Source organism: Dermacentor variabilis, chromosome 2, assembly GCF_050947875.1.
Source record: "Dermacentor variabilis isolate Ectoservices chromosome 2, ASM5094787v1, whole genome shotgun sequence".
In the NCBI taxonomy this organism is placed as follows: domain Eukaryota; kingdom Metazoa; phylum Arthropoda; class Arachnida; order Ixodida; family Ixodidae; genus Dermacentor; species Dermacentor variabilis.
Genome location: NC_134569.1, coordinates 143,826,736 through 143,847,842, shown reverse-complemented (window position 1 = coordinate 143,847,842; position 21,107 = coordinate 143,826,736). Strand labels below are relative to the sequence as shown.

Below are 21,107 nucleotides of genomic sequence, written 5' to 3'. Positions count from 1 at the left end.
GCACCTTCCGCACTGTTTTATTGTCAGGTTCGGTGAGATTTGCCACCTGCCAATGATTGTGAAATCTGCAGGGTTATAGCAAGTTTATGCAATGCTTCTACCCCCCTCCCTTCATTCATCCACTAGCCACACCAATGCATGTAACCGGGTCATGACACTTTCACGCCCACCGTGTAAATCCAAAGCTAGTCTTGTGATGAGTTGCTCGAAGCTACAAAAAAAAACTGATATGCGTCTACGAACGGCATCGGTATAACAACTGTTCCGTGTGTGACAAAGATGGATGCCATAAACAACTTTGTTGCGATCCTGTGCAATCATTTTCGTTTCCAAGGTGGCTTATTGGCTTTCCAAGTGTCACACGGCTGCTGCAAATAGATCTGCGTTGATTAGGCACCAAAACTTTACTTTTATCACCAACGCCCAATAAAGCAGCGGCGATTAGGCCTAACGACCTAGACAGTGTGGCCACGATGAAAATTCACTGCTGGCTGTTGTGATAACGGTCGCAATCAGTCGCGGAATGCTTGCTGCTAGTATGCTCATACGGGTGGTTCATCAGTGATCGGTCCCGAAATCATGCTGGAACAAGGGGAGCGCCCTTTGTTCCCCTTGTTCCCCTTGTTCCTCTTGTTCCTTTTCGTCCTTTCTTGTTTGCGCTAAAGCGATCATATTTATGGTCTACTCAGCGTGATAACGAGCTCTTATCGTTTTCTTTTATTGTATGTTAAAAAAAATATGTAAAAGTCAGTTACCTTAAAAGCAGTGCTGCTCTCCAGCTCATGTCGAGGCTTACAGGTGGGCAGTTGAGGGTGGCAACCGCTGCTGCCGCTGCCATTGTTTACGCCACCGCCACCAGCCCTCGACCGGAGGCCGTGGGACCGCAGCCGCCGGCTTAGCTGAGCTAGGCCTCGCCCCAGCGGCACAAGTGCACCTATGGAACCGCTCACAGCCGCACCAGTGGAGCCCCCTTCGGAGGAGGGTAGAGGGCGTGCCCGCCCCCACAGTGCTGTTGGCAACCTCGATGATGGAACTAGGGCCCCACCGGGGCCAGCTAAACTACGCTGGGACATACCGGCAGCGCCATGCCGCACCAGTGCATCACTTGGCACAACGCCCGCTGCTCCAGACGTGGTGGGAACCAGGGTGGTAGTGGAAGGCACGAGAGCCCCGGAATGAGTGGCAGCCTGGTCTGCAATGCATAGTGTTGTTTTGTGGTGACATAACAATGAGGCAGCTGTGGCCGATTTGAGGAGAAACAAAAGCATCACTGACCTGTCATAACACGCACAGAAACGGGGCTCATAACATTGGGCACACTAAGTTCAGTAGGGGTGTGCGAATACCCAAACATCACCGGAATAAATCGAATAGTGAACGTTAGCATAACTGGAATTGCGAATCGAATATCTACTATTCAATCTTCCAAATATTTGATATATTCGGTGTAAAAACTTGCATAGTGACGCATTTCGTGTGCACCCTGGAGCCCCTTGTGCTCTATGCTGACCAAGCGAGCGTTTCACTTTGTTTTTGGCACAAAACAAGAGCCAAGTGCGCCGTGGATGGCTGGCCCAGGCAGACACATTAGTGGACTTATGCACTGAAAGCTACCCAATGTTGCCCAATGCGGGGATAGCACACACAGTGCCTGAATGCCGCAATTCACAGAATGGCACCATGTCGGCTGGGCCTGTCTTTGTCATTACAAGGTTTGCTGACAAGATTAATCGAAATAATAATGCGGTGCCCGATAGACGAAACTGCAACAAAAGTAGCATGCATTTCATGAAGTGCGAAAGCATGTGCAAAGATCGGGCCGATTAGTCGCCAATAGGCACGCAGGTCATGTCAGATACGCAGCGACGAACTTCATGCCGCTTCAACAGCCATCAATCTAACTTGCATGCACAATCACACATGATCTTGGGACCGATCACTGCAGAACCACACATACGAACTTATTGGCGGCAAGCACTTCGCGACGACTTATGGCCCCTTACTGCATTGACCTGGGCCAAATTTTCATCACAGCAATACTGCATAGGCCATTAGGGCTAATTGGCGCTGCTTCATGGGGCATCGTCAACTAAAATTGCAGTTTGCATGTTAGGATTGTATCGCATAGCGAGAAGAACTTACTGCCCTATTGCTCCGCTTCCATTTGAAGTAAGTTCCTGTGCCGTCCATATGCACCACAAGCTGTAACTTCAATACCTTGTGTACAGGGGGCTGAACTCTTGATAATACATTTCAGGGACACTACTTTAAAATTTTATTGCATATTGCATTAAATATTCATTAATGCATAATATTGGCAAATAAGCTCAAGAATTAGTTACCACTAGTGCTGTGCGAATAGCAATATTCTGGGTGCGAAGTGAGTTCGCATATTAAAGTTTGAGTGCGAACCGAATATTTTTTTAGAACTTCCAAGTTAAATTACCGAAAAAAGGAAAAAAAAAGTTTGTAGTCAAGAAATTTTACTACAGCGCATTATTTAGAAGCACTGCGATTTCATTTTTAGCGGACGAAACCGTTATACAGTCAATGTCCAATTTTTAGGGCTCCCTAGGGACCACAGAAATGTTTTAAAAAACAGGCAGTGTGAAAAAATTTGAGCAAAGGCTCAAAGGCGATTTGAGCCATTTTGAAATAACTCTGAAGGCCTGCAAGTACTTTTATCAGGTGTATCATACTGTGATAGGAGACGGTGGGTGCATGCGTGTATAATTAAGGAATACATACCGTGTCCCGTGACAATTGCCCTTTCCCACTCTTGATATGCTTCAATGCAATACTTCGTGTATGCTTCACTGCGTAACACCCCTGTACTGAAGCAAAGCTAACTTTCGGAAACCAGCATCATGCAACACTTCGTGCTTCCCTAGCTTCCAAGACATTGACGAAGATTACAAAGGCAAAGTTGGTGCCATTGCTAAAAGCGGTAAATTGATTCGACAGAAAACACGGCACCGAACAGAAAGAAGCTTGGTAGCGAACGTCGAAGTAGCTAGGCCTAGCATTGTCACGGTGGTGGCTATGGCTGCTAGCGGATCTGCATGCGAGAACTGCATGCGAGAGTTTAGAGGAGATGAGATAATAAAAATGGTGGCGGTGGTCGATATGGTTAATGCCGTTTCAGACCTGCAGTCATAGCAAAACATTCGAAAAATCAGGCAGCAAAGGTTTTTTTGCGTTTTAAATTTTAGACGTTCTTATACATTGACTCTATGGGGTAGGCGGCGGTGCCGCGAAGGCATCCAAATTATCGGGCATGTCCGAAAAACCGAGCGACCGGAAAAACAATCATTGACTGTATTTATTTTCCGCAACTTTGAATAGTTTTAATAGTAAAAGGTTGGTGCCAATTGAATCAAATAGCAAACGCTATTTGAAAAATATTCGAAAGGTCGAATATTCGCACACACCTAGTAAACACTTTGACTGACCCAAGTCACTAGTGGGTGACGGCAGTTATTCCCTGTGTGTGACTGTGCAGGGCTTTCCTGCAGTGCGTAAGCACCATCTTTGCTAGAAATCAACAGAAGGGGGAAAAATCTTGTTGCTTCTTATCCAATGCTGTCATAGCACCTTCTCTCTGCACCTCAAAGTTTCAAAAGAGCACAACTTCATGGAGACTCACCGGTGAGTCACGACGGTGAGTCACAAGTGAGTCATAAAACACTGGAATCAAAATTTCACAAAGCACTGCTGCAGTGAATGTGTTGATTTGGGCTCATTTGTGCTTGACACAGTTTTTCCTGTCATTGTCTTAGGTCTCCTGTTTGCGCTATGCAGTACATATACAAAGTGCTTTCCCATCCCAGAGGTAGCAGAATGCTTTCATGTATATTAAGGGGGGAGGTGGGGATCAGAGCTAACTTTTTTGATCTTTGACCTAGAGCCACTAAATTTGGCAGCCACACTCAAAAGTGTCTGAAATAAAGAAATATGCAGTTTCATTACGATACCCTGACTAGTTTTCAAGTCGTGTGTTCCGCTTGTGGAAAACCTGGCACTGTAACAAAACAGAGAGAGCTGCCTGTAGTTCTTAATCTTTGCTCAAAGGAGCACTACAGGGTACAACAGTTCCAAAACTTTCTAACCGCTTTATTTTTTTTTTTTTTACACAGAACATCATGTTCACCTTCACTAATTGTACCAGAACTTGTCATTCCCAAGTTAGCATGCAGAATAAAAACTAAGCATTGAGCAATATATTGAAGACTGTAATACCCTCAAGCACACTTCAGGGAATACATAAAAACAAACAAGACCAAAATTGGTCCAGTCATTCTCATGCCACCCTTTCCACAGACAACACAGAATACCCAAAACACACTTTTGAGAAAACGTCTCTCCAAGTTTTTGGGGCAGTTCACATCTCTCAAAATGCACCAGGATTGTAGTTGTTGCTGTCTTTGCTTACAGGTGACTTTTTGGGTCTCTGCCCTTTGATTCACACAGTTTGAAGTGCCGACGTGCGAAGTACCTAGCAGCGCAGTCCGATGTGCCAATGCACGAAACGCCTAGTCGCAGGCTCAAGGAGTCAACACTTGATGTGCTTAGTCGTGCAGTACGAGGTGCTGACATACAAAATTAGTAGCCGCGGGCTCGAGGAGTCGACACTCGGATGTGCTTAGTCACGTAGTCCGAGGTGCCGATGCGCGAAATGTCTAGTCACGGGAATGAGGAGTCGACACTTGATGTGCTTAGTCGCACAGTTCGAGGTGCCGACGCGCGAAATGCCTAGACGTGGGCTCGAAGAGTCGACGCTCAATGTACATAGTCGCGCAGTCAAAGGCACCAATGCACAAAATGCTTAGGAGAGGGTACGAGATGTCCGCGCGCGATGTGCTTGATCGCCCAGTTGGAGACTCCTATATGCGAAATGCTTAGCGGCGGGTCTGAGGATTGCGTGCGCGATGTGCTTGATCACGAATTTCGAAACACCAAGTGCTGAAAGGCTTAGCCGCGTGTCCGGATTCCACGTGCAAATCTCAGTCGTGATGTCCGCGTCAACGATGCTCTGTTGCTCAGCCGCAGGTCTGAGACGTCCACAAACACAGGGATCGGCCACACTACTGCAATGTCCGCATAGCACCCGTTTTGACATGTCGAGATTACGGCCCGTGGAGACTTCCAGACTCGCGAGATGCGAAGAGCGGAGCAGATGACGCGAGCGCAAGACCAATGGCGAACCACACTGGAGTCTCGTGATGGGTGCGGCCAGTCACATATTCCGGCACGGCCTTCAATCATTTGCTTTTTGTGTGCTTGTTTCTGTATGATGGAGGTAGCTGAAGTGGCAAATTTGAAGAGAGATAAATGCGCTTTCCAACGAGACCAAGATGGCAGTGCTCGGTCGCTGTTCCGAAGATAATGTGGCTTGAAAAATGCTGTTCTTTCTTGATTTCTGCAAAAATTTTCACCACCTTGGCTGATAAAATAAATTTTGTAGAGTGCTCCTACGTGATTTGCAGTGATGATATTTCGGAATCAGATAGAAAAAGAGTAACAGAAATTAAAAATGTGATTTTTCAGAAATTCGATTATTTTGGCCATTTTCACGATGCGAAAGCCGCGTCCTCCCTTAATGCCTATGGCCACATTGAGTCATTAGGCTGGACACTGTGACATGCGGAAATGCAGCTGAAAGTGAATAATTAAGAACACTGCTATGAGAGGTACATGTGCAGATATGCTTTCGATAGTTGTGCAGTTTAAGTTTTTGAACAGCGAGCAGTCTGAATTGAGCAGTCTTGTGGAAGAATGAAGCACTTGGCGCCGGCTAGGTTGTCTTTCGTTTCTTGAAAGAGTATCCCCCCACCTGCTCTTCTCTGCTCCCTTAAGCATATTTTCCTCCACAAGTCCCAGAGCACATAGCAATTCCTACAAAAACTGCTGGAAGGAACTCTGACGCTAGTATCAATGCAAGCTGTAAGTATGGAAGTTGAGCCAGAATTGGAATGATGGGTCTCAGGAAATGGATTTTGCCTAAACCTTGTCATTGTGGCTTCAAACGGCTTTGTGACTTGGCAAACTGATCATCCTCAGTGAACCACTGAGTTATAAATGCCACCATTCGCAATGGGTCTGCATGTGCACAGAGACTTAATGCCTTGGCATGTTTAACAAAGTGTGACGATTTGAATATTTAGAAAGATAAAGCAGAGAAAATAATGCCACAAGAATGATAAAAACCACAAGCACAAAGTTCCGATGAAAATTTTTGTAGGAAACTTCACACCATAGCACATCCACCACGCAAAGAACTTTTGTCTGATTAGACACAGAAAAGTAACTATGCCACACTGGCCAGAAATTCTTTTTTTGCTAAGTGGGCTGGGTCAGTGAGGGCTAACAATGTGCACACCCTTACCAGCAGATGCCCTTGCAGCTGCCCTGCCACCACCGGCAGTAGGTACCAGGGCAGTGTTTGTGGCTGACTCTGCAGTACCAGTATCATTCGGTGCAGGCAGGGCTGGTGTGGAAGGGTGCGACGGACCAGCCAGAGGTTGGGCGTAAAAGGACGGCGGCGGAGAACTGTAAAAGGCTGGCACCATGGTGCCAGCTTCAGGGTTTACCGGAACCAGCGCACCAGTTTCTGGAGTTGGCGAGGAAGGGGGAAGAGCCAGTGGCTGGCCAGACGGGGGCAGCTGGGGCGCAGTGGTGCTGCCTGCAAGAAGAGAGCACTGAGCCTTCTGCAGACACCTGTTACGCTGCACTACAAAGATGGCTACCCGTTCTGCATAAATGAAAGCTGACAGCAGCCCCCCCAGACGATGCAAAATGTGATGGCAACCGTTCGGTTTGCGCGATGCACTGAGGGCCCCGTCTTGTATCAGCTCTTTCCCTTCAGAATTAAAATCACCTTTATTCGTACAATTTAATTTCTTACAATGCAGAAATATTTTGGCCGATAATGAATAGGCTAGTGGTCAATAAAAATTTCCAGGTGTCCTTAGCTACCGCCGAAGAGATGAGAAGGCAAAATCCTTGTAAAGCGTACTGTAAATCAGCTTAATCTACCTTAATCCTCCTTCATCCACCCAAATCCACCCAACATAACCCTCCTTAATGCACCTTAATGCTCTTTCATCCACCATAATCCACCTGAATTGATCTTAATCCACCGCAATCCTCTTTAATCCATCTTAATCCTATCACTGGTTAATCATGAATTAACTTTGTTAATCATTATTCATCTCTTATACATGGCTGGGCACACTTTGGTTTGCTTCTGGCCTTCCTTGGATCACGTCATTACCTCACAATGTGGCCTCGAAACAGATTTAAGGCTTTTGCCTTAAATTATAAATATTATTAGGGAGCGTTAAGTGTTGTGTACCCAGAATTGGGGGTTTGAAACTGCTGGGAGTACAAAATAATGCAGAAAGGTACACAAAAGAAGGCAAGAGTACAAAAGAACTCAAGCCGGACTTGGTATGCAAAGACACTTGGGTGCCCCGTTTCTAAAGCTACCTATTTATTGTTTAAAGGGACACTGAAGGCCAATGTTAATCCAAACCAAAGTGATAGATTAGTGCTTGCGAACATTATCGCGAACAGAGCCTTAATAATTGAGAAGTTAAAATGTGTGCAGGACATGATTAAAGACTCCCCCGGAACATTCAGGTACTTGCCTGATGATGAAGGCACTCCTCATTTAAATTCAGTTACTAGTACTCAACAACTCGTTATAAAAACATCACTGTATTGCATTATAAGATGAAAGAAAATACTACTTCTCCAGTTCTATTTCATCTTTAGAAAAAATAACTCACTGAGGTTACCCTTGACAATGACGCGGGCAGTCGAAAGGTTTCATTTTCGTTCGAATCCGCGCTGCCTGCGCTTTGATGTTTTAGTAGTTTTTTTATCGCCTAGAGCTGCACTGGTTTTGCTGGCTCGCGAAACTCACACAAACTGCAAGTAGCAGCAAATTCAATTTCCATGTGATGTCTCGGGATGCCCGAACAGTTCATGCCACTTGACCAAAAGCAGCTGCAGCGGCGAACCTACCGCTCTGCTCTGTCTTGGCTTGGTTTTTCCATGGCCGTGCATTTGCGTTTTGGACAAAAAAACGTACCGCCATCTGTCGGGTACATTTTACTCGCCGACAGCGAAGGGCGGTGATAGCGCATGCAATGTCACCACTCCCCTGGTTGAGTGGCAGGAGATTTGAATTGCGAAAAAGGTATTCAGACCCTTCAAATGCAATTTTCTCGTAAACTTAGTATTTTCTTGGCACGAAACAAGCATTGTGACATTTCTGGAAGGGTATTTAAACAGTCCACATCAACCTAACTAGCCTTTAGGGCCCATTTAATTCAGCTGGAAAAGGTACTAAAAAATTTTCAAAAGTATTATTTTAAGTTTCGTCATCACGAAGGGCATTAAAGGTGCACTAGTTCAAAATAATGAATGAGTAGAAAGCACACTTTAAACGGAAAGAACACTTCAACCGCGCTCTTTTGCTGTGAAAGCAATAATGATCTGAGAAGCAGGTTTTCTAGTATACATAACACAGCCAGGCCAAGACATTACGTCCACAGTGTATTAAAGTGGCACTGAAAATATATTCGAGGATTTTTTTTTTTTTTTTTTTTTGCTATTTAAGACACTTTCCTGCTTATGGGAAAGCAGCAGTTCTTGGGTAGTCTAGTAAACACTTTTTTTTCTATCAAAAAGCCCGCTTGATACTAAAGTGTATAGTATAAAATTAAAGAATAAATTTCCTTGCCAATGGTACTATTCCCAAACAACATGTTTATTAAAAATAATTTGAAAAAGAAATATCTAAACAAAAGTTATGTAAAAGAAAAGAAAAAGTTATAAGAAACGTCACTGTTGCTTTGCACAGCAAAGCCTTTAAAAATGTCAGACTATGCATTTTCAACGTAAAATACAAGTGCAGTATTGCAGCAAATATCACCATTCTATGTAAAAAATTTCTTGAGATTATAAGGAAACATTAACACTAGCGACTAGCCCTAGCGCAATGCCAATGCTGGCTCCCGACCATCTTTTCATGCAACACTTGACTCATTGCGCAGCTGCCAGCAAATGATCCCAACAGAAGGTTGTTAACACTCTGCAGATAAGAGCTGTAACCTTCAGAACATGCAGGATATCTTAAAATCGGCGCATGGCAGCTTTGAAGTAGTTCGGCGAGGAAATTGAAACTCTACTGGCTCCAATCAATGCCACATTGAACCTGCAGTCATTGCAAAAAATCGAACGGTAGGTGTTATTGAATCCGTAATTTCATACATTCTTATATACACTGATTCTGCGGGGTATCGTGGCGGTGCCGCGAAAGCATCCAAATTATCTGGCATGTTAGAAAAATCAGGCTTCCGGAAAATCAGTCGTTGACTGTACTGTGTCAGGACACCGTGACACAGTATCTTCCAGAAACAAAACCGAAACTGACTGGCTTGCATCTACAAAATGGCAGTTTGCATCTACAAGAGACGCACCAGTGAATGCCCACTTGGCTCACTGATAGGCGTTTTGGGAGACATCGTCTCGCACTTTGTTATTGACAGTGCTTCAAAATGCTGAAATATTAATAAATACATTTTCTTTATTTTTAGAGCAGTTAGATCACCGCAATAAAGTAAAGAAAATGCTCATTCTTGCATGACATAAATATGCCTCACTGAGTGTTGATTGTAACACGCCACAGCTCCGTAGCCAGGAGTGTAGAAATGCAAGGCAGCCAGAGCCCACTATCTGCCTCCAACAGATATCCGCGCGATATCTGTTTGGAACAGATATTTGTGCTCGTGCCGCACTTGGACGCATACTATCTGTCCCACACATCGCGCATGCGTAGACACGCTGGCACCAGCTTGCACATGCCAGCAAGTGTACATGTAGCTCGACCTTCATTGGCCCGACCTTCGCACATGTGTTCGTGCTTTATGGAATATGCACTGCTTCTGTTGCCCTCCCCTCTGTCTACATCGCGTTATCGTTTCAATCGGTCCTGTCAACCCGGATTAACGTTGCATCAATAGAGGCAGCCCTGGCCAACGAGGCGCCCTTCTGCGAAGTGTGGCATTTGTGCGCTGTGTGTGTGCATCTATGAACCACCGATGTTGGGGAGCACTCACAGTGACAAACTCCACCACCACACCAGCCGCCGCGGCCCTCTTTTTTCACCGGAAACAAAGTGAAATGTTTGCATGGGTGGCATGAAGCACGAGGGGCTCCGCAGCACAGCGATATGGGGCACTGTGTGTGTCTCTACACTGAATATATTGAATATTCAAAAAATGAATAGAAGACAACCGATTTGTGAATCTAATTATTCAAACATTTCCTATTTGATTCGAGTATTCGTACACTCCTATTTTTCGGCCAAGGACCTCGGCAACCGCGGAAACAAAACCGATCAACAAAGAGAGCAAATGAGCTGCTGCACTCCTTACCTGCTTCATGTGCCTCTGTGCCGTCTGTGAGCTCTGGAAAGCTGCCACTGGCCGATGGGAAAAGGAAGGCAAGGGCATCCTCGGCCTCCTCGAGGAATTCATCGGGATCCTGGTCGACCTCCATGTCATCAATGCCCGTTGGAGCAAGAGCCAGGCCATCCGGCAGCATCACTGTCTTAATGGTGCGCAGCGCATTCTGCACTATGCATGTCTCTGGAAACCACTCCAACAGTGACAGGTCTGTCACCTCAGCCACCGATGTTAGGTCGTCCTGCCGGAGATGAAGGGGACATGATTCATTTCATCAACCCATCATTAATGTGTGCGTAAAAGCACAGACTGCCAAACATGTTTTCTTTGCCCTCATATGACTTAGCCAGTCTTCAAAAAGTGGTCCTGGGTTGTCGTGTGTGAAATGTGCATATTAAGAATGAATGCTGACAAATGGTCCTTCAGTAGTCATACATGCATACATAAAGTGGCCTCAAAGGTTTGTTACATGGAAATGAATACAAGGTAAATATGCCTCGTAGTGAAGCTTCCATAGAAGCCCACACATTAAAAACATGGCAGTGCATCAGTGATTCACTGGGCATAGCGCCACCTTTGTGAAAAAGAAGTACTTCCGATGGAACAAAGATTAAAAAGCAGAAGTGACGGCTTCTTTGTTGTCAAAGGTGCGAAATTTGATTTTGTGGCCTGCCATTAAAGCTGTTCATTAAAAGAAAAATGATGCAGCAAAACATCAGCCATACGAGTGTCGAAATCGCATCCATGCCCAGATCTTGTCTCCATGCCTGTTTCTTGAGAGATCGAAGAAGCTCTGGGTTTTAAGTGATGGTCGCATCATCAAATGAATGAGCGGTACGCTTTAGCATTTTTTTCTTCATCTTTTTTAATTAGATTCTCTGGATAATTTACCGATTTCGTCATTTCCGTCATGGTCAAATTAATGAAAGTTGACTGTACTAGAGTTGAGAAATTATCCGGTATGGCACCAGAAGTTCAAGTTGGTGTGCTTGGCTGTGAACGCGACTGAGCACATACATATGCAGCCGTGCACCCTGCTTTAGAGGTGATCTGGAGCATGTGCAAAAGGTGGACATGCGTGCCGAGACGGCGTGGCATCACGTAACCTGCCTTCACACGCGTTTAGTATTGAAGCCTGCGTAATTTCTAGTTTCGGTGACCCATCAGAGTGAGAGGCAGACGAAGCATTTGCCCCCCACTGCCAGCACTTTTCATGATATCGTTGTCCCAGTGTGGGCGACGGTATCAGCCACAGGGGTGGAGTGCACGCGAAAACGTGGCTTGCTTCGCTTAATTTGTACAGTCTACTGGAGATATCGTCGACGTGCCATGAAACCATATCATCCGTCACCAACTCCCAAATTCATAAAAATGAATTGTTTTCTCATTTAAATTTTCTTTCTTCGATTGCCTGATAATTTGAAAAATTCTGCGGCCCCTCCCGTGTAAGCAAAATCAATCGGCGACTGTATTTACTTGCATAAAAGGTCATATTTCAATACAACGAAATTTCGATATAACAAAGCAAATTGCCGATTTTACATACTTCTTTATACCAAGGTTTAATTGTATTATGTTTTTGGAAGTGGAGATGGTACGGCATCCTAACAAAGAATGTTTTTTCAAAGGCAGCCTAATAAGTAAAGTGCCGAGCTTACAGAGTGCAAGTTGGCTGGTTGCCATTTCACACAATACACGGCAGAAAAAAGCTTTGCACTCACCTTCTGCGAGACGGAGTGAGGGTGAAACTGCAGAGCCATCTCCAGCAGGTAGACAGTGAGAGCCAGTATCTGCTCGGGAACCTCCGGGTCTTTCAGGGCCTGCAAGAGATGCAGAGTGCCAGCATTTGAAGGGAACTAAAAACATCAATTTTCTGTGGGCAAAAGGAACAAGCACAACAAAGCAAAATAAACACACAGCCTAAGCAACTCCCAAGCCAATGACTTCACTAAGAAGCTCCAATGCCATGTACTTCTTCACACGACTTGCAGACTCACAAATTATAGGGACAGATTCGCAAGGGTTAACCTTGAACCTTGTTGATACGGCATTGTAATACAGTACAGTCCACTTATAGCGATACCACGTATAACGATATATCGGTTATAACAATGACTTGACTTCAGAGTATCAACTTATGCATTAGGACTATGAGGAAAAAAAAACGTATATAACACTATGTTATTCACTGCATATCTGATATAACAATCGAAATTCTGCCTTTTGGGCAGCATTTTCCATGCAGACTGACCATGAAATTTGCGTTGCTAAGTTGTTTTTAACCGAGACGGGTCAAAAAGTTTGCCTACGCGAATTTGTATGTGCCGCCATTACCGCGCAGTGTGTCCCGCTAGTGTGCCGATTGCGAAAGCCATGGAAAGCATCGCAAGTTGGTGCAGCGTCCCACAAGATAGCGCCAGCTGCTTCACATCCACGTTGCTGCCGAGCAACCAGAGAAAAAAAAAAGAAAAAAAAAACTCGAAGCGAACCGCACCTGCGCTCCCTTTCTACGATCTCCGTCAGTGAGCATAGAAATGTGCCATTGAAGCAGCAGTCGGTGCACCGACAAAGCACAAAGCTGTGTCGCTTGGGGCGAAGCTGTAGATTTCGCAAGACTCTAAGTACGGGCTCGCACAGTTGACGATTCTGAAAACCACTAGTGCCGCCACGATCCTGAAGGCTAGAAGCAGTTATCATGTTGATCAACAGAAACGGCGGACTTTGTGCACCAGGGCAAAACCCTCCATGTGTAAAAACAACACGGTAGCAGCCGCTGACATTAGCAAACTCTGGGAGCACATCGCTACTGGCGATAAAACAGGCGGTGCTTCGATGGAGGAGTTTCTGAGCGCACATAGTGCTGCCTCGTTCTGTGAAGAATCTCCAACAAGTGGGCTGTCGTGATCATTGTCGTGACACAGACGGCAGCATGGAGCAGCGGAGGCAACGACAGCAGCAGCAGTGACGACGAGATTGACAGTGGCCCGCCTTTGACACTGACCCAACGTTCATGCCAAGTGCACTGTCGTCGACAGAGTCGCTCACCGATTTCATGCAAGCTAAATTATAGCCACCAGTATTAGCGCAGCTGCTGGATGTGATGCACACCGTGGTTGTGAACTTTAAATTTCCGTGAAAACAAGTGCAGGTTTCTATTTCAGCGTGCCTATGCTTGACACGCTGCTTAGAGGTATAAATTAATGTTTCGTTTTTAACAGCCTACTTTCTACAACGGCAATTTTTTATCGTAAGTGGCAAATTTGGTGTCGGAGCTATGAAGGTATGTTCAGCAGCTTTTTCTTTTTCTTTTTTTTGCGGCAGTCCAGATATAGTGACGATCGGTTATAACGATCGGATTTTTCATTCTTCTTGATATTGTTATGAGTGGACTGCACTGTAGGCATAAAGTGCATGAAAAGATGGGGATGAAGAGGAAGGGCACATTACAAGCGCTATTCGGCAAGCTTAATAACCACAATGAGGCCCAAGAACCAAACAGCTGGAACAATAACAAGCCCACAGGGTACGAGAGCCAGTTCTGTCGGAGAAATCTAAGAATTTGGCTTCATGCACACAGAAAGCCCCATTTTGTGACTGACCTTGAACAAGATGATGAACAGAGCAGCCTGCATAGTCTTGCACTGTAGCAGCTTGCGGGGGTCCACCAGCTCTGGGTGGACAGTGCGTGGCAGTCGGTATGGTGGCCAGGGTGTGGCACTTCCCTTGAGCCGACCAGACTGACGCATGCTGCAAGGACCAAGCCGTTTCACTTCGATCACCTCAGTTACCTCACTCACTAGAAGTCACGATGCCCAGTGATGAGGCGAGAGGCTAGAAGAACAACCAAACACATAACTTCCCAAAACATCTTAAAGTAACTTTGCGATACCACCAGCAATTCAATCAGCGGTAAAGCAAATGCACAACTTCCAGAAGGAAATGCAAAAATTTGGAGGGTGCTTAAGCTTCGCCTTTAAGAGTGGAACACGATAGCATTCCAGGATCCCTGAGTGCTTCTCATGCCGCAGCAACTGCAGTGCATGTAACCCTAATGTTTACCGGGAAACGCTCACGGCGAACACTACGCACGAAGGCGTGCTTTCTGATAGAAACACGGCCTCTTGAGTGGGCCACGATGTGGCGGAGGCGAGCACAATCATTAAGTGTTTCAAGAAAATGGGCACGGCACTTCGTGGCCTCTGACATATTCACACGCTGGCGCATGCAAATGGCAGACGCCGTGGCTGGTCTATGAATGGTAGAAACGCTGGAAAAGGGGTTTCTTTGAGTTCTCACATAACAGAATTATGTTTTCTCATATAGTCAAATTACAATCCAACACGATCATGTTTGTAGGTTGTGTGTAAGTCGTACTTTTTTTATTTTTCAATGTATTTTAGCTTGAGAATTTCAATTAATTCAGAAACATTATTGCACACCATGGAGGTCCTGGGTATGGGTGGTTCGCAAATCTTTTTGAAGAAACAACATCCGACGCCGACAGTGGATTTTCTGCGACACCGGGAACTTAACGATATCGCGTTAATACAGAGAACTCTCATTAACACGAACTTGGTTAAGCCAAATTCTTGCATATAACATACAACATGGGAACATTTGTATAGTTTTCCAGAGACTCAATGCAAAAAAATCTACTTAAGCCTCAGATGTGCTCTTCGACTAAGACGAACATTCAGAGTGACCGACACCACTACCGATCCTGCAGGCTAGGGTGCCTCGATGTGCCATGCATCGAGGCCCCCTGAAGCATGCGGCGCACACCGCTCACGGACAGAGGCAAAAAAAAGAGGAGGAAACAAAAAGAGGGACGTTTCACTTCGTTAATGCGGGTGATGTGCAAGCGTATGGGCGCTATAGCACTCACGAAGCTATCGGCCCTTGGTGCACCTGGACTGTCCGCATCACAGATTCTATTCAAGACAGGGCTCGTGTGGCTGTGCCACATGCAGCAGCCACCGAAGTAGAACGCCCCCTTGTAAACATTCGCTTACTAACTAAATTAACAAGCATGGTGTTTGCACGCACAGGCGAACATGAACACATCACACTCAATGACTGCGGACACTCGCTGTCATAACACTGCCGTGAGGAGTTGCGGCAGCAGCAGCGAGCAAAGTGATCTCGAATGCAAACTGAGCGGCGAGAACACAGTGCATGAAAAGCTATAGCCATCGGCCCACTTAGATTGTGCCCCCAAAGCAAATCACTTTCAAAATAAAGCCTGCGCAACCACACATGGCCGAAGTACAACCCCCTCCCTCCTCGGTGCCATACGTACGACATATGATGGTGTGCATCCCCACCACCTTTCCTCCTTTGCACATGCAAGATAGAGCCGCCATCATCGGCTCACCATCGCACACGCAGTGTACAGTGTGCGAGGATGATGCTATAACGAGATGAACCCGGTATGTCCTTATCACAAACAAAACCTGGAGCTGCTGCCAGAGGAGGTCAACCCAGTGCGCATCCACCTCCTCCGCAACGCTTCGCCTCATTTCTCCTTCCCCACTTTGCTCAACGTCAATGCCTGCTTGAAATCCCTAGTGAACTTTTTCCAGCAGCACAAAGGCAAAGAAGGATTTTTAAGGTCGTTAGGTGAGATGACATCATTTGTGACTGCTCGCCGATCTCCACAGAAGCACCAAACATCCATCACGGACTGGATGAAACGAAGCAAGAGTACCACTTGAAGGTAGTTTTCTATTAAGTTCAGCTAAAGAGATGCGTTTTATGTCATTTTTCACCCTTTTTAATTTCACTTCATTTAACATCTTGAAGTAAGATATTTGGATGCACATGGTCATGTTACCATTATTCTTCTGATAGGACAAATTTCTGATAAGACGAACAAATTTTCATGGTCTCTTCGAGTTTGTCTTAAAGGGAGTCTACTGTAATCCAGCGCGCGATCGGAGATATTTTGTTCAATACGTGTTCTGTTCGGTTGCTGCAACGTCACAAAGTGGCAGTATGCAAAATTTGTGACAACGGGGCAGACAGAGCAGCCAATCAGGAAGCGGTGACCTCCCCGGAAGTTTACTTCCATCATTTGTCATCTGCTTGCAGACAGTATACTACAAAACGAAATGTTTCTCGTCTTCCAAATGAATGAAATCTTTATCTAAAAATATGTGTTTTTTCTTCTGAAGCCCAGACACGTTTTCAAATAGTAGTACGTGCGACTACTGCAATTTATAACTATTAGATTCTTTGCGTCATCCCTAGGTGGTGTCGCACACAGCGAGAAGAAAAAAAAAACGACGGGAAGAGTGGTGCACTTTTCAAGAGGCAGCGACAACAGTCCAGTGGCTCACTGGCACCGACAATGAGGTCGATTTCGCTGTACAACCAACGAATTATTTGTTTCGAGAAACAAAAATGACGCCGGAATTTACTTTCTGGCATTTCTTCGAACGCATTTCGCACCGCCACCCGCTCCCCTCTTTCCTCTAGAAATGCCAGCACAACAGCCCAAGTTCCCAACGGAAGCGCCATTTTCTCGAATTAAAATATGGATTGGATCCAAACGTGCCATGCCACAGCCGCCGGTTGGATCCAATCGAATCCACCAGACGGGCCATGCGAAGCCGTATGATCGCTCCAAACTTCCCAGCTCCCGTCGGGTTCGGCGCCTAGCAGACGAAATGCTCGGTGGGAGGATGATTGACAGGAGCGTGTTGTCATTTCGACGTCACCAAAAACGTGGCTGCGCCCCGCGGCTGGCGATGTTGGCGTGGAGTAGGCTAATCGCGCGCGCCAGTAACCGAATGAACAGGCCGAACAACCATCTCTGATCGCACCCCTCTTGAAAGTAATGCAAAAGGCCATTTGTAAATACAGTAGAACCTCATTCATACGTTTTGGAAAAACACCGCAAGAAAGAGCATACTAACCGAGAAAATGTATGATCCAAAGTAAGTAAAAAAATTTGACAGACTCCAACTATTGTTGACATCTACGTAATGTGAAGCGTCGCACAGATCGTTGCGGCACAATACGCCGACGCACGTGGAGCTGGTGGTGCCCCGGTGGCCTGAGACGCATCTTGTTTTCTTATTGCGTAGTGTTTTAAGAGGACGATGGAAAACCGAAACAAAATTGAGCTAGTGGGCGATGCCGGATGCCGCCAGAGCAAAACATGATGCCCACATCATGAGATGGGTAACTATATACTGTTCTCGATTGCGCACGCCTCGCGTCTTTTCTTATTCACGTGGGGTCTAGCGGCCAGAAAACATATACGATCGCAGTCTGCAGCAGGGAACAGTGTCGCATTTTGGTTATCTCCTATTAAAAGCATGCGCTACACTTCTGACGGCACCACGCACTGCGAAACCGATAGGCAAAGATGCTTACTGAAATAGGATTGGCGGTGATAGCTGTGAATGCCGCATATGACGACCCTGGAGAAGATTTACTGGTACCGGAATGAGAAAGTGAGTGCATGCCGGCACTTTCACGTGAGATGGGCAGGCGAGTACTGTGGTGAAGCTGCTGCAGCGGGCAGCTCTATACTGTTCTATCACTTGCGGCTCACACATTTTTTGTTTACATGGAATCTAGCCACTGGAAAATGTAACATACGATGGCAGTTTGGCAACGTACTGAACGTTGGTGCTGAAGTATTATGTGTTCTGGGAATGTATGAACTGGTAAAAAATGAGCACAACTATATTGGGTAAATTTTTGTGTTCTCGATTGCGAACGTTGACGCCTGGAAAACGTACGTAACAGGAATATGCTAGCAAGGTTCTACTGTACATTTGTCTTCCAGGACCCGACTTTCAGGGAATATGTTCGAATATCAATTCAAGTTCATTGTCTCATGTTTCCGCATTTGCATTGCTGTTTGAATATGTTCCATTGAATTAATAAAGGGAAAATGAGACATCCACCCAATTGTAGCAATTGCTACAAAGGAAACCCATACGGATTTTTCGAAAGAAAATCCTCGCAGTTGAAGAAAAATTCATCCTGGTCCGGGTCTCGAACCCGAGACCACCACCTTTCCAGGGCAGCTGCTCTACCACCTGAGCTAACCAGGCATCCAGCGGATGGCAGGGCGATGTCGAACTTATCAACAACTCGAAGCAAAGGCAAGCGTTTGATGTAATATTTCTGCGGAAACCTGCAAGGTGGAGGAAAGAAATAATTAAAGGGAAAATTGCCAATGAATATTGAAACATTGCATCCTGTTCCAAATGCAGGTATCACTTGGAGTCTTCGATTATCAGTCCCTGACAGTCCCGGACTGCTTCGGACAGCTTCAAAAGCTGTGCCCATCAGTCTGAAAGCTGCCAGAATCGCATTCTTTTTTCACGGATCAGAAATTGCGGACTGCCTGCAGACTCTGGGAGCTGTCAACAGATTTTTTTCTCGCACAAGTGCAAGCAGCCAGCAGACGATGGCTGTCTTAAAAAAAAGCACACGTCATTTCACGCCATGTTGTGGAAGATGCCGTGTGCTTTTGCATACTTTGTGCATTCCAGACGGCAAATATTGTGCTCTCAGCCACTCAGCTATCACTTTTGTTACATTGATGCTTTATGTGCCGACATGCCAGTTTTTTATGGGTTGTCTAATTGCAGCAGCTTTATTCTTCGTGTTTTTTAACAGAGAAGCACAGCGATCGGACACAAATGCTTGCTTTTCTTGATGTGTTTCACGAAATCTGTCTTGCTCATTGCTATATATGTAGCAAACAGGTAAAGTTCTCTTTTCAAATGAGTAAATGTGGTGTGCGAGGAAGCATATCATAGTGCATGTGGCTGTTTCACGCCAGTAGCTGGGGTGGTATACAATTGGAGCTTCGCCAATTGCTGTTGACATATACAGTAATCATTCGTTAAAATTAAATTTCTTTACTCAAAATATCGCTTTATTCGAAATTTTTTACAGTCCCGACCCAAACGCATGCGTTTTAACTCTTTCACTACCGCGAGAAAATGGTTGTTTTTATAGGTCTTGGAAAAAAATTATTTACCACTACAAATAATATTCCAGCCCACACTGCAGGAAAGTATATTGTATATAATGAAATGCTCTTTCCAAAAACGTAAGTTGCTAAACGAAAAAGTTTATTAGATAAAAGTAGAAGTCTAGAAAGCGCCATCTTTTCTGCCAATTGATAAAACAACAATAAAGAAAACATGATATCTTCAAAAACATTAACATCAAAGGAAATCCACAATATACATTTTAAAGATAAATAACCCACAAATAGTGTCTGAAAAATAGGTGCTCAGTACACCGCCATTCTTCGGATACAAAAAAGGAAACTAAGAACAGTTCGTCGCTCATGCCATGCGGTGAAGCAGTTCCTAGATTTTGTGAAGCATAGGTGCACTTTGCATTTTTCCAACAAGACGTCTGGCTTTTGTTCAACTTTGCTGTCCTCATAACACATTTTGCAATTCCGCCTTTTCGGCATCTTTTGAGAATGGTCGGATGAGAAGTCCAAGGAACATACTTCACCAGTTCGTCTAGAGTCACGCACCTTTTCCAGGGCCAATCGCTCTCATCATAGCTGGGCAACTACAAGATTAAGCAACGAAGCATGTTTGTTTGCATTTTTGCAGAATGTCTTTAACACTGTTTCAGAGAAGAGGAGTAGAAAGAAATCCCTAGCCGTTGTAAACTGTCTTGTGCTAATCAGTAGTGTTGGGCTGAGATGTGCTATGGCCGGCCTTCTTGCCGTGAACAGAAGTTTCTTTGCTGCCGATGGCAGCGCATCATAACCAAGTGAAGTATGCACCCTGAAGATAATTAGTAGAGCCCTCAAGCCGTGCAAAAAAATCGGCAGACAAGTATGCACAAGGAAGGAGACCGCTCAAGGTCGTAAAGGAAACTCGCCGGTGAGCAGCTGCAGATGTCCCATGCTGACTCCAAACATCACTGTGTCAGAGCTTGAATCTGCTTTGCTGTCATCTTCGGAATCATAACTCGAGTTCTTATCACTAAATTGAAGTGCGGGTGCAGCATAGTTTTGAGCACGGCGCTTTTCTCGTGACGCAGTCGCACAGGATGACGTCATGGGAGCGAGTTTTGATAACTGCGCAGTGACACCGACATCGCTACTTTCTGGGATTTTACAAGAGAAGCAAAACCGAAGCTCATGGAAACTGGATGAAAATGCAAGGTCCACATGTTGCACATGCGGCGGGCATGCAGAAATACACTTTAGCAGAATAAAACAACTCACACTCCAAACCAAAGCTCACTAGTGAACAGCTGGTGTAATTTTCGGTTAATTATCCCCACTCAGCACTGTCAGATGGCAAAGCCGGCGATATATTTTAATTCTTGACTTGCTGGTAGTCACCTGATTGCAAAATTTTGATGTTAGTGCAGCGTAATCGTGGGCAGCATAATTTTTTCTCGAGCACGGCAGAAGGTGACAGCTACGCCTGTTTTTGCTACAACATACGCACATTAGTTTGCGAAAAGGTCCGTCAAAAATCACATCGCCGGAGCGCAAAAATGTTAAAGTGATTCAGAAAGTGCAGTGCCTTGCGCTAAGTAGTGGATGGCCTTAAGTGGATAAGAAACGGCTCAAACATGTCGAAATCGGCGATCTAAAGCATAGATCACCGGTGATTGATTTGAATA

General features: G+C 45.3%; 1 protein-coding gene across 5 annotated transcripts in view; it reads right to left on the bottom strand.

Moving 5' to 3' along the window:
- Positions 1 to 21,107, bottom strand: part of Ubr3 (Ubr3 ubiquitin ligase) — a 164,037-nt gene that overhangs the window by 61,996 nt on the left and 80,934 nt on the right. For 4 of the 5 annotated variants that reach the window (XM_075682176.1, XM_075682177.1, XM_075682178.1 and 1 more), the window contains 5 exons: positions 14,075 to 14,222; positions 12,197 to 12,295; positions 10,446 to 10,716; positions 6,386 to 6,682; positions 756 to 1,192 (listed from right to left, as the gene is read on the bottom strand). In XM_075682176.1, the coding sequence (XP_075538291.1) occupies positions 756 to 1,192; positions 6,386 to 6,682; positions 10,446 to 10,716; positions 12,197 to 12,295; positions 14,075 to 14,222 (1,252 nt within the window). The remainder of the gene's footprint in view (positions 1 to 755; positions 1,193 to 6,385; positions 6,683 to 10,445; positions 10,717 to 12,196; positions 12,296 to 14,074; positions 14,223 to 21,107) is intronic. The other variant, XM_075682179.1, reaches the window with a different exon arrangement.